This window comes from Topomyia yanbarensis, chromosome 3 (genome assembly GCF_030247195.1).
Source record: "Topomyia yanbarensis strain Yona2022 chromosome 3, ASM3024719v1, whole genome shotgun sequence".
NCBI lineage: Eukaryota > Metazoa > Arthropoda > Insecta > Diptera > Culicidae > Topomyia > Topomyia yanbarensis.
In genome coordinates this window covers 286,838,262-286,853,360 of record NC_080672.1, presented here as the reverse complement: position 1 = coordinate 286,853,360, position 15,099 = coordinate 286,838,262, and the positions used below count along the sequence as shown (strand labels likewise).

The 15,099-nt window shown below is 36.8% G+C and overlaps 1 protein-coding gene across 4 annotated transcripts in view; it reads left to right on the top strand.

The window, feature by feature from the left end:
• LOC131692247 (sodium-dependent proline transporter) overlaps positions 1–15,099 on the top strand; it is a 278,318-nt gene that overhangs the window by 119,154 nt on the left and 144,065 nt on the right. For all 4 annotated transcript variants that reach the window (XM_058979194.1, XM_058979196.1, XM_058979195.1 and 1 more), the window contains one exon: positions 1,327–1,812. In XM_058979194.1, the coding sequence (XP_058835177.1) occupies positions 1,327–1,812 (486 nt within the window). The remainder of the gene's footprint in view (positions 1–1,326; positions 1,813–15,099) is intronic.

Here is a 15,099-nt window from a genome sequence, read left to right as displayed (position 1 = left end):
GCTGCAGTTGAACATCTTTAGGTTTAGCTTGATCGAAGAAAACTCGTTACAGGCCAACGATCTTCGGAACACGTAAATTTACGGCACACCGGGATGGCTTTGCAAGTATGCTATTAAGTGCTACAAGTTGTAGCATTAATGCAATCATGTAACGCTTAATAAACTAATCTTATCGATAGCATCTCGGTAAGTAGGCAATGAGTGCTTTGAAGAAAAAAAAGAATGGAAAGGATCGATGCCGACAATGTGCGAGCATTGCAGTCACTTTTGCTGTTGCATATCAAGAGAGTAGCATTTTATCCGGTTCGATGGAGTGCAAGTTTCTCGGCGGAGCAGTGCTGAATTGGCTAAAATTAAATAATGATAAGCCGCCTGTGTAACAACCAGTATCAGGCTTTAAGATAAATCCCATATGGTTTCTTAAATAATTAGTTTAATCTACTATTTTCATTTTTAGAAAACTTTAACCCCGCCTATTTTATTGAGTATGCTATTTACCTGTAACCTAATCATACTTTTCCATTTCCTTTCAATTCCACACATCTTGCTCCTATCTAGGTGACATCAATTAATCTGCAATTTCTTGCTGTCATCTGGTTTGCTGCCATCATTCATGCAACTGCAACTCTATATGTCATATGATTTCTAACAGCGGGCCAAGATAAACTGCGATGGCATGTTGATTCTCGTGTTCAACGATGTCACCTTTTGCTTTTAGTGGTTATTTGCTTGGTGCAGACCACGCTACACCATCTGTTTGCCTGTTTTCAGCACAGCAAAGATATACGACAATCAACACCATCTATCGTTTCTGGAATTGTTTTCATAGAGGGGACCATTACCATAAGTAAATCTATGTTTTAACGTTTTCATTATGCTTTCAAAATGTAAATATGGATGCTTAGTTATTCCTCAATGAAAATAAAAATGTGGAAATAGTCTTTACTACCATGCATAAGGTACACTTGGGGTAAACTCCCCTACAATTATTTCCTACATATCAACCAGCATGCTCGTTACGACGAGTAAAATGAGCTTTCTGAAAGTGTTTATGGGTGAGAAGGGTGATGCAATTAAAGCACGTTTTGCGATGTTTTGTCTGCAGTCGTACACAGAAAAGGAAAAGCGGAAACTAGGATAACAAGACAGAGAAATGTTCATACATCATGAACGAAGGGTTCAAAACTTCAATAACCTTTGTGGTTATGGTTGAGCTAATTTGTGATACCATGCAATTCATTTTCCTTTTGACGCTAAGTACGTAAGCTGTGTGCTACCGAATACTAATTTACGATCGTTTTATATTTTTTTCCATCCTCCTTGCAGATCGCGAGCGTCACGTCAATGTCATTTCTGTCAGACGAAAATCTGACGTTTCATCGTTTTTCCGATGGAACCATCTCGTTTACATCGGACCGTAAAAAATCCGCCGAAGCTGCTGGTTACGGCAACGGTGGAGGGTTGCCCATCCGATCGGACCAAGCACTATCGATTGATAGGGTGACCCACAGAAAGCACTCGTTCAAACATGTCCCGTCCACTCCGATCTGGACCACCCACACGGCATTCAACAACTACACCAGTAACACCATTGCCAATAGCAACCACAGTGCTAGTAGCATTACCGACAACAACGCCAGTACAACTACGGCCGGTATTCCGACGGCCAACGACTTGCGATATCTTTCGTCGCCGACCAATGCCAACAATTCCAGTGTGGTGCAGAACGGATCCACCGTGAAGCTCCTGTCAACCAAAATCACCTCCCAGAGCAATGTAGCCGTCGATAGCGATGATCAGTCAAACAAGCAGGTGAGTTATTGGAAATGTTTCATCTATTTGTTGGGGTTGTTACATATGGCGACCGCATTTAAAATATCTGGTTTGTAGACCTTCTATCGTCATTCTCAAGGGTGTATGAAAATTCATTTAACTGCATTCATAAAGGCAATCCGTGGGAATCTCAACTACACTAATTCGTTATTTTTTTAAAGCAATAGGGGAACCCGGGGCTATTAAGACAGTGGGGGTAATTCGGACCCCCTGGATTTCTCAGAAAATAGCAAGACTTTCTGACTATCGTACATATTCGCTATTCCGAAACATTAATTTTGAGATCTGAAGTTGATTCTTTGTTCTTAGTAGAAAGGAGATACAACGTATTGCGTTGTTTTGCCAACAAAACTCATTATAATGGAAAAACCGTGATTAAGGCAACAAATAAAAGTGAAAAAATAAAAAGTAAGTGTTTTGGGAAGCATGAGGCTCCTATTTTACGGAATGATTTTTGTTTGGATGAAAACAAAGATATTTTCGAGACGCTCACCACTTTTATGCGATATGACCGTACGGGGCTACTCGGACCCCTTATTCCGTCAATCACCGTTCAGCGGCTTGCGGCTGCGCACACCATTGCACAACCCACAATAAAGATACATGGGCCGTCAACCGACAGCTGTGACATACCAGATTAAGTTTTTGTAAAGCTATTTTTTTGATTTTTAAGAAGTGTCTCTTGTAACTAATTCATAGGTAAACATAATTTCATTGTAAAAAAATTAAAGAAAAATGAAAAAAAATGGTATGAATTGCCCCGTAGGGAGGTCCGAATTACCCCTACATTGTAAAAGGATGGAAAAACGTAGAGGTTCGCAAATCGTCGCCTAGCGTTGCCATTGAGTGGTGCAAATGAACCTTTTATGGCACCAAAATGTAAGTGAGGTTTCAAACTAACAATTAGGACAATTTTTACCGGTAACTTTTTTCACATCTATGCAACTAAAAAGGCGATTTGCTTAAGTAGGCCCGAATAGCCCCGGGTTCCCCTATGCTTTACTCCTCCACACTTTGGTCATTCTAATACAGTGCACAATGGGAAAAAATGGACCCAAAACGCGGACCCGAAAACTTTTTTTGAAAAGGCTGGATGTCGCTTACCAGGAGAGGTTTTTCTTATGTAAATAAAAAGGTCTGAAAAATTTATTGCTAGTATTTACAACGACCACACGGTACTCTATCATTCCCGTTTTGCCCCAATTCCCCCCCTTTCATTTGAGTTTATGTTCAAAACTGAAAGAAAGATAGTATTTCTTATGTAAAAAAGTCCAGAGAATCGATTGAAGATAATTATAATAATCTCACGAAACGTATACCCAATTCTCCGCAAAACTAAAGTTTGAAGTTAATTCTGACTTTATATTTCGCTAAAAGACTATATGCGGCTGATCAAAAGTGATGATTCTTATGTATAAAAATCCAGGTTATCGCTTAAATATAGTTAGACTGGTCGCCCTAAACGTATGTACCCGTTTTACCACGATTCCTCCCATAACTCAAGTATAAAGTTAAACCTGGCTCTACATTTCAGAAGAAGGCTGAATGCGGTTGATCAAAAGTAGTATTTCTTATGCAAAAAATTCTGGGGAATCGATTGAAGATAGTTAGAATGGCCGCACGAAACATCTGTACCCGTTTTACCCCAAATCTTCCCATATCTCAAGTGGAAAGTTAAACCTGGCTGTGCTTCTCGAAAAGAGGCTGAAGGTGGCTGATGAAAAATAGTAATTCTCATGTAGAAAAATCCGGGGAATCGGTTGAAGGTAGTTGGAATGACCGCACGAAACGTTTGTATCCGTTTTACCCCAATTATTCATATAACACAAGTGATACACCTTACTCAATATTTCAGAAAAAAGCAGAAAGCGGTTGATCAAAAGTAATTTTTTATGCCAAATAATCAAGGAAATCGATTGAAGATAGTTCGAATGACCGGACAAAACACGTGTATCCGTTTTACCCCAATTTCTTCCCACAACTCAAGTGTGAGGTTAAACCTGGCTGTACTTTTCGGAAAGAGGCTGAATGCGGCTGATGAAAAGTAGTAATTGTTATGTACAAAATTCCGGAGAATCGATTGGAGATAGTTAGAATAACCACACGAAACGTGTATATCCGTTTTACCCCAATTCTTCCCGATACTCAAGTGTGCAATTAAACCTAGCTGTGCTTCTCCGAATGAAACTGAATGCAGCTGATGAAACGTAGAAATTCCTATGTCAAAACTTCCGGGAAATCGACAGAAGTTACTTATAATGACCGTACCAAACGTGTACACCCGTTTTACCCCAATTCTTCACATAATGTATGTGTGAAGTTATGTCTTACTCATCATTTCAGCAAGAGGCTGAAAGCGGCTCACCAAAGTAGTTTCTCTTATGTAAAACAGTTTAAGGAATCGATTGAAAATACTTGGAATGACCGCACGAAACGTGTTTACCCGTTTCACCCCAATTCTTTCCCTTTATACAAGTGTAAACTTATACTTACCCAACATTTCAGAAAGAGGCTGAAAGCGGCTGATAAAAAGTAATTTTTTATGTTAAATACTTCAGGGAATCAATTGAAGGTAGCTAGAATATCCGTACGAAACATGTGTACCCGTTTTACGCTAAGTTCCTCTCATAGCTCAAGTATGAAATTAAACCTGACTATACTTCTCCGAAAGAGGCTGAATGCAACTGATGAAAAATAGTTAGTCTTATGTACAAAAAAATCGCGTTCAGCCTCTTGCTGAAATGATGAGTAAGGTATAACTTCACACATACATTACGTTTAGAATTGGGGCAAAACGGGTATACACGTTTCGTGCGGTCATACTAGCTATCTCCAATCGATTGCCCGGAATTTTGTACATAAAAATTACTACTTTTCATCAGCTGCACTCAGCCTTTTTCCGAGAGGTACAGCCAAGTTTAACTTCACATTTAAGCTATGGCAGAAATTTGGGGTAAAACGGGTACACATATTTTATCCAGTCATTCGAACTATCTTCAATCGATTTCCTGAACTATATAACATAAAAAAGTTGCTTTTAATCAGCCGCTTTCAGCCTGTTTCTGAAATGATGAGTAAGACATGACTTCACACATACATTATGGGAATAATTGGGGTAACACAGATACAAACGTTTCGGATACATGTGTTTTGTCCAGTCATTCGAACTATCTTCAATCGATTACTTGGATTATTGGGCATAAAAAAATTACTTTTGATCAACCGCTTTCTGCTTTTTACTGAAATATTGAGTAAGGTGTATCACTACACTTGTGTTATATTAATAATAGGGGTAAAACGGATACAAACGTTTCGTGCGGTCATTCCAACTATCTTCAACCGATTCCTTGGATTTTTCTACATAAGAACTACTACTTTTCATCAGCCACATTCAGCCTCTTTTCGAGAAGCACAGCCAGTTTTAACTTTCCACTTGAGATATGGGACTATTTGGGGTAAAACGGGTACACATGTTTCGTGTGGGCATTCTATCTATCTCCAATCGATTCCCCAGAATTTTTTGTATAAGAAATACTACTTTTGATCAACCGCATTCAGCCTTCCGAAATGTAGAGCCAGGTTTAACTTTATACTTGAGTTATGGGATGAATCGTGGTAAAACGGGCACATACGTTTCGGGAGACCAGCCTAACTACATTCAAGCGATAACCTGGATTTTTTTACATAAGAATCATCACTTTTGATCAGATGCATATAGCCTTTTAACGAAATATAAAGCCAGAATAGCTTCAAACTTTAGTTTTGCGGAGAATTCGGGTAAAATGGGTGTATACGTTTCGTGAGATTATTCTAATTATCTTCAATCGATTCTCTGGACTTTTTTACATAGGAAACACTAATTTTTGTCAGTCGTATTGGACTTTCTTTCGAGTTATATATTCAGTTTTGAACATAAATTCAAGCGAAAGGAGGGAATGGGGGCAAAACGGGCATGATAGCGTATTTTACGGTCATTTTAAATACCTGCAATCGATTTCCCAGACATTTTCACATGAGAAATATGCATTTTTAATAACAACAATTAGTTTTCTATCAAACTATGGGGTAAAGTCGCGTTTTTGATACTTTTTTCCCACTGTGCAGTGTGTTTCACTGCATTTTCACCCTGTTTTAGGATTTTTTCCATTGTATCGATTTTTCATCAAATTTTGAAGTATTTCAAGAGGTTGAGTTTTGTCTAGTTTTTACTTATAGCCAAACGATAACTAACAAAGGAAAAAATCCTTTATTCTTTCCGCCATAAAAACGACGAAAAAGCACTGCCCCATCTCAATGACATGTTTGTTTATTTCAATATTTTGTGCTATACGACCGCGTTTTTGTGTGGTGGAATCTTTTCTGAATGTCCCTACATTCAGTTCCATCACCTACTCCATTCGGTACTGATATCATTTAATACATTAGTCCAAAGAGAGTTTTGTTTTGAAAAACAACCCAAAACACGTGGTTGAAAGTGACGGTGTTGGAATTAAGAATCCCGCGATTTATACAGGTGATGCAATACCGCATACTTGCCAAAAGTCTATGAAATACAAGTCACATGTACAAATGGAATCCGCTACGTCTGATGGGGTTACTGTGCCCTAATTCATCTTAGCTCCTGTATTCATCCCACCCATTTAAATACATTAGTTAGAGTAGTGTCTGCTATCTCTATTCAACGCATTATGTCAAATGGTAGGTTGAATAAGGGTACGTTGTACTCGACTTTTCACTTGGCTCAAACGCGAGTATTTTGCATTTTCCAAACCAGATTTTTTATCTTACTGCTTCTTAAGAACGCAGCAAGCATGCTAATAGCAATCTAATCACTGTAAGCTTAGTTAAAATCGAAATAGTTAGACATCTTGACAAACGAGATGGATAGGGGCTCGTCTACCCTACTTGGAGAAATTTTCTGTTTGGTTGTCCTAACGGTGTTTTTGCATTGCAAATTTACTCTACTATATGGGGTAGGGGCTAGGTGTAACACTAAAATCTGATTTCCAACAACGTCACGAAAATGTGGCATAATTTTAAACGACTATAGCGCTGTTAATTGTTGACGGATTTGCGTCATTTAAATACTAATAGATTCAGAGCAGTCCAACTTAACAATTGGTTGCAATTATAAATTGGTATTTCAACTGTACACTATTGAAAAATCCGTATTATTCTAAAAGCATTGGGAAAATGTAAGAAAACAGATAAAGTTTTCGCTTACGTTTTGTTAATTATTGATGGATTTTCATAATCCGAACACCAATCGATTCAGAAAATTGCCGTTTTGTTAATTATTGATGGATTTTCATAATCCGAACACCAATCGATTCAGAAAATTGCCAGTAAAAAATTGTTATCAAATGTATCTGTGTATTTTATTAGCACACTATTAAAAAATCCGTAAATATGAAATAAACATGTACAATTTTCACAAATTTGCGCATGGCTTTCCTCATGGACCTCATCTCGACATTCATAAGTTGTAGGACGCAATTCATGGCTTGATATAAAAGGAATGTTTTTGACCGAATTCCTTCATTGCCATGCCTGCTTTGCTGGCAGAACCAGTTGGATTATCGCTATGGGGACATTCTAGTATATTGAGGTGCTCTCTATAAAAGTTTAGAGAAAATCAGAAATATGTAAACAAACATCGTGTATTTTTAGCACGGGATTTAAAGCATTTTCTCTGTGAAATGCTTAATATTTTCTTAATAATATTGTCAATCAATTGGTCTTGAACTGTATTTTGCAATCGATTCGTGAGTTCAACATGAAACGAGCGCACAATAACGAAAACTTATCATCACCTTCACTAGAGTTGCTTAATATTTACATTTTTCGATATGAAATTTACGAATGATAACCAACTGTAAAGTGTGGAAATCCATACTGTGTAACATATTTGAACTATGTTTTATCGGTTTCTTATGGCTAAGATTGGGTAGATCGAACGAAAATATGTAAATTATGCATATTTTGGTAAGTGTTCTTCCGCGATATTTTAACCTCCACGCTCTTCTCTCGCTCGAGACTTCCATATACACCTATCTCTCCATACATGAAACATAGCCTTTCTCATTTCAACTAATGTGTGCGCGTATGGTGCAAATCAAATGCAATTCTCGTTGGTGTGAGGAGTTGCCTGATTTTTCTTTGACAACCAAATGGCGCTTTAATTCCCCTATTATTGCTTGTAGGATAGCTGTTAGATCTTTCATTTGATCACGAGCTACGGAAGGGGAACGTTTGTCTGTGTGCGCTGGAAGGATTTTGTTCGCAGATTCAAACGACGATGACGAAACAGAATTGAGATGGCGAATTGCTAGTATATGCCGTGTGTATCAGCCGTGCAGGCAAGGCTCAAATCGTTTCATAGGATTCTCGTCACGTATCCCAATACATAGTTATTAGCAAACCGTCCTATTAGGACGAATACATAATGGAAAAAGAATTCAATTAGAAAATTTCTTTCATTAACCTGTATTAAGTTTGTGCTTGATAATTCTGTACCTTTACCAGTGAATCATAATATATGCAAATATTCTTCAAAATAATCTACCAACCCGATAGTTTTTCCAAACCTTTAAGGAAATCAGTGAATGTGGCATCCCTGCCACTAAGCGAAAGCCACACCAAAAAGAATGATGAAAATATTTTTATTTGTCGCACAAAAGGATGGTCTTCCGTCTGCACCAAAAAGTTAATAAAAGAGATCGCCTTGTGTTACATAGTGCTCATTTGACATGAGCTGCGAAAGAGGAATGTTCGTCTGTGTGTATGCAACAGAAACGAATCGCCGGCGCGACAATGTTCGAATTGTTACAAAGGATTTTCGTGCCGTATATCAAAACACGGACAGAACGAAACACTAACGTGCAAATGTACCCCACGCCAACTTTGACTGCTGCTTCCACGAAGGCTAAAAGCAAATTGATCTAACCACCATTTCCTACTGTTACTATAAACTTTAAATTGAATTATGGTTAGGGTCTCAGGTCGGTAAAAGCCGAATTCTCGGCTTCACACGGCTCCAAATATGACGTGGGGTACAGTGCAACGTTCTAGGGTCAATAAAAACAAGTGAAAATTCGGTTCAAAATGATTTTGAGTTTGAAACTAATTTAAAATCAAATTTGTATGGAAAAAGTAAAAAAATGTGATAAAGGAAGCTTACCCTATTCATAGGGCTCTAGAAAACTTTCTAAGTTTTATTGTGCATAGTTAAGACAGTCAAAAAAGTGCCTGTTCGTGTATTTTGGTTTGCACCTTTCTTTCTTATACGTAGTTGAAGTTAGTGTAAAAAAATGTAAAAACCTTCAATAACTTTGAAACGAATGAGTATTTTACATACAGTCTTCGACAATATTATGTAGTTTTGATACCTACACATTTGTCTTGAACATAGTTTGCACGAAAAGTCACAATGAAAAAAGTTATATTAACCCATTCATGCCCATGTTGTTTGTGGACAACAACGTTTTTAAGCAGCTATAACTTTTGATGTGGCAAGAATTGCTCCTAAAAACAAGTAAGGTTAATAAATGTGACTATTACCTTTCATTTGAGCACTAACAGTTACAAGTATTAGCTCTAAAACTGAAGTTATTACAATTAGCCTGATTGGATTCCGATGGAGCAGTGCTGCCGGGGACAGTTTACGTTGACGTTGGAAAATGAAATTTTGATATATCTTCGTTATTTTGCAATATTATTGAAAACTGATAAAACCTATCAATTTAGACCGTCTTTGACTACATTTTCCAAGTAATTGGACTATTGTAAAAATTCTAGGAAAATTGTAAGAATCATTTGAAGGTATAACTTGAGCAGCTTCTAGCACTGCGATGGAAGCACGTATCTTCATGGAAAAACGGTTTTTCGTGTTTCTTAACCCCACCATTTCCAAGGAAAAACAAGAAACATGTTGGGCATGAAAGCGTTAAAAAACAAGATTTACGGGGGTTGCCATAGAAAACGCCTTATAAATCGATAACCTTTAGTCCTACAAGCTCAAATTTTCCAACAAAATTCTTCACTATGACCATTTCTAAAACTTTGTCGAAGACTCCAACGTTCTACCTCGTCAGTTTAAAAAGTTAATTTTGTTACGTTCGATCATTGTAAGCCATGCCTAATTTCATTTGTTATCAGACTGTCGGAAATATTCATACGAACAATTCCTCCAAAGACACCCTGTGAATATATTCGATGGTTTGTGGTCTCTAGTGAATTATGTTCACGTTGTTGGCGTTTCCGACCACTGTGCATCGCGCTGAACCATACATTCAGTAAATTATCCTAGAAATTTATGTCTTTTTATTTAATATTTCTCGCATAACATAAGATAACAGCGAAGATCGTATATCAACAAAACTGCAAGCTCAGTCCAGAATCTGGAAACAGTAACAGCAACGCCTCTTTCAGGTAAAGCTGGTAATTTATTTATCTACTTTTATATTGAGCTCCCTATTTTCTAATTTGTCTATTTTACAGTAGACAAAACTTTTATTTCTCATTGACTATAGCGATTTTTGTTCAGCGTATAGCGATTCCGGAATTTCTTCTTTAATAGAATTATCACAGTATGCTTTGACATCTTTCTCCTAGGTTATGTGAAATGTGCTCCTTTTAAAGCCAAAATGGGATTGGAGTACAAGAAAAGCTTTGAAGGTATATCGTTCGATTAACAGCAATCCTCCAATTTTAACAAAATTGAATCTAAATCTCACAGAATTATATTTTTTCCATAATTTTTATGCCAATTTTGAAACGGTCAATCAGGATTTCCAAATGAAGAAATATCTAATCGAGTTTGTTGACATATAAATGTTTAAATTTAAGCCATATGTATCTTACAGGATATTGATGGAAAAGGAGGTTGGTTCAAGATTATACCGGCCATCCTCCAGGAAAGAAATGAAAAAGAAGAAACGAATATAGTTTTGACAGAAAAAAGTTCCTTTGTACATACTACATTACCCAGCATCTTCGAAAAGAGTCTCAATTTAATAAAAATTTTGTTTGCCCTTCTATATACCTCCTTGGTCATAATATATCATTTGTGCGTATGAACCGGTGGAATCTGGAATTATGTTTTTTCAGGTGGGACTTTGTCAGCACTCAGATTCCTCTGAATACACTGTTCAATTAAAGCAAACCATTTTCACAAATGAAAATATTTTTTGAAATTGGCTTATTAACCAATAGGCCCCGTGTAAATTTAAAGCTTTGGCAAAATTTCAATAACTTTCCCGAACGATTTTAGATCGATTTATAGTTCTCAACCTAGTTGTAGACAATGAAATTGCCCATCCGATTCACACTTTTAGTAATATTTAAATTTCTATAGTAATACCTAGTGGCAAAAACGTGAAACACTTTCATTGCAAAACCTACGTTTTAAAACAAAAAGTCTTTAAAATAAAAAGGAGTTCTGGAGCCCCCGACAGAATATTTTACTTTTGATTGTAAATGAAAGGGCAAAGTCCATTCTATCGCACACTGAAGTTTTACAGATGCCGATTTTTTTCGAATAAACTTGTTCTACCAGACACACCGTACTAGCAAGTAGAAAATTTCCGAGAGGGGGTGGGGTCCAGATCGACTGAACCCTTCCCTGGATCCGCCCCTGCATAGTATTTTAGGATCCTAAATGAAATTTAAAAAAATATTAAATGATCCTAGTGTATAAACTACAGTCAAAAGAAACTAGGCAAAAATGTTGGGATAAGCTATGCTACAGTTTTAATATCTATGATTATTTTTCTTCATTCGCGCAATCAGAAGTTGACCGAGTAATTTCCACACTACGCTTCTCTGCTTTTTGCATTCACGAAAAGTTTTCTCTCTCGCTTTTTATATGAACATCTTAATCACAATTACCACGAACTCTAACCATATGGAAAAATATAACTAAATATTTACTTGAGTGGAAGTCAAGCAAGCATAATGAAATTATGTGTCAATAATAATGTTGTTCTCAGCTCCAAGCAAATGGACGTCAGGTATTTATTCGATCCAATGGATATACATATCACCCACGTGATAGCATTTTCCCAGCACACTACTCTTGAATCGGACCAGCTAAGAGGATCGGTCCAAGGAGTCTGTTTATTTGAACAAATAATGAAAGCCAACGAAGGGGAAAATAAAGCGATTTTCACGGAGCCGCTTTTTCTGAAACAGTTTTTTGTTTCGCAAATGCGTTGTTGATATTTGTTTACCGAATCACCACACCATACCTCTTGTTATAAATTTTCAGGGATGTTTTCATTTTTTTTTACTCAGTGCAATAAGTTTGTGAGATCGTGTTATTTTCCAACCAAGGCTATTTTCATTTCATGTTTTCATGTCCTCTTTAATGTTCAGTGTGAAAAAGTCTATTAAAACACATTCCAAAATTTCAATTGGAATGTGATGATAGGGCATTTGTTGAAAAAAGGTCAAATAGTATCAGCTTAATAATTATTGGAACAACCCATACATATGGATTTATCAAGCCAAAACGGGCGCAGCATTCTATTTAGTTCTTAACGCGATTGAATAGCAGGTCTAATCTTGATAAAACACCGTGTTTCGACTGGGGAGGACATTATTGAATTCCTCGAAAAGGTCATTATCACATCACAATCGACCGAGATCTTATTTAATGTGCCACTGAACTCTCCGAAACAGGAAACGAAAATATAAAGTTGTTCCAAATTTATAATAATCTGGCACAACAGCTTTCAACAGAATACATGCCATGTCGAGAAAAGACCAGCTCACTCCGGCCACTTTTCGGTGGCATCACAGGAAATCGTTGACTCTGAACCAATGTACTGAATTGCTTTGTTCGGTTCGGCTTCAATGACCTTATCAGCTATAGTGGGTCATTCTAGCTATGGAGCAACGAGGCTCTGAGCTGCGAACAGGTACTTTTACTATTTTTAGATGACTGTCGTCATGTAGGTGTAGGTATTTGCTGGAATTCTAGCAAAGCTTCCGAAGAAAAACTAATCAGCACAAAAGCATCTGACATTTGATTTTGCGTGGGATTGGTATTGGAGAAATTTTTGCTCATAACATTCGAGAATAGAGCAGAAGGGTGGTTGGGAGTTTAGAACCGCGATGCAATAATAATCCACGATTAAAGGATTTATCAACCCTATGTGGGTGAAGCAAAACTTTGAAACCATGGCCCAAATTCCCATTCTACCATTTCATCCAATATATTGAACAGAATTATCAGGAACTGCTCTAATGTGTTGGATGATTGGTTTGAATTATGGCAGATTCTTGAGTTGTAAAAAGTTATTCAAATTTTCAATATTCAAAGCTGCATGGTGATTTTTATCCATGGTAATGGTGTCTTAAGTCTTAAGTAACAAAACAGATATTTCTTTCAAATAACTAAAGCAGTTGCGATAAACTTTAACACAATTTCTGCGTTTATAGTTTTGGGTTATAATTTATTCTTTTTATCTCGGCGGAAAATTTATTTTTATGCGTCAAACAAAATGGGCAACAAAAGACGCATTGATATAATAACTGTTTCAGTCAGGCCCTGGAGCAAGGGGGGGGGGGGATTTTGTAGTCCAACCCCTCCCATGAAGGCATTGAATTTTTTTTGGGAAATTTCTGAACTGGTCAGTGGCCTCAGAATTTTGGGTGCAATCACTCTAAATGCAATATTTCAATTAATAGTCGCACTCAATTCTTTGTAACGAGCAGCATCTTTCACAATGCCATCTTAGACTGTTACAGAACTAATAATATTATTTTTATAGTACACTTCACCTTATAAAAAAAATAAGGCCGTAATGAAGGCAAATGTTCGTAAACGCCCCAGAAAGTTTAAAATTCCCTGGCGAAATTGAGATTGGAAGAGTTTTCACAAATCGACACTACCTAAACCCTAAATCCGATTATAGGGATCGAGACAAATGTGCGTTACTTTAAAGATATGTGAAGATCCTCGGGCATTTGGGGACCTATATTAGGGGCACATTTGGTCCCAATATTTTACGTAAAATATTTTAATGCCACGTAAAAAATTTTAATGAATATTCTTGTATTGTTATTGTGCTTCAGAAGTAAAATAATTTACAATTAAAATTCAGTTTTACTTTACCAAAATCTAAATTTCAGTTTACGGTCAAATGGCGAATGCAGAGGTCTGCTTCACAGCGACGTGCAAGAATCAGAATACATATATTGGCTCAAATGTTGTATGTAGTCAGAGATTTGAGTCTCACGGCAACGTGTACTCGATGTGTTTTTATTTTATTTCGACTGTTTAACATGAATGGCACTGAAATGAATGAAACCGCTCATATTAATTGGGGCAAGTAATTTTTTTGTTTCGCTATGAAAAGATTTTGTAATTTGTGTACTTAACGTTTAAGGTATGGGGCTATCCATATACCATGTATACAATTTAGGGATGTGCAGGGGTCACGAGAAAGTCCACGCTTGTTCACGGAAGGGGGGTTAAGGGGATATTGGAAATGTCCACAATGACTTTTCATTATATTTTTACCTTTTATAAGAAAATGAAATAAATTTGTATCGTCATTGGTGTGAGCGCTCACCTTTAAGATTTTGATACAATCAAAGTGCTTATCATGTCATAGTATGTAATGACAACTATCATAAACAACAGAGGAAATCGTGCAAAACAAAATCCGAGAAAAAAATCTGTTTGAATCATTTGATTCAATCTTCTGTGACTTGGCCAAATACCACTAATTTTATTTGAGAGCTTGTGGTTGAAATTACGAGTCAATTCAAGAAGCAATAGGTAACTTCAATTTTATGTTATAATTATAATGATGAATTTTTAAAACGTAAGTATATTATATCAAAATTCAGAAATGCGATATTTCAATCGAAAATTCACAAAAGACTAAAGTAGTGTATGGTATTCTGTGGTTGAAGTTTGAACGATTTTCATTTAGTCCTTCTTTGCCATAGTAGTCTAACACATCCAAAAAGATCTGAAAACCCATTTTTAAATTAAATTACTCGAAAAACAAATTAGAAAGTCCACGTGGACATCGTAGCCCAAGTAACAATTGAAGTTTTATAGCACGCTACAAGTGCAATCTAAGTTTTATCAGTGGCTATAAAACTATCATAAAACCACAATTGTTACTAGGGAGGGAGGGGTAGGGGTACAGGGATTATTCACACTTGTCCACGGGGGAGGAGGAGGGGGTTAAAAACAAAGGTTTTTGTCCACATGGTATACTGCCGTTATACGCATATTTGTCCCATGTT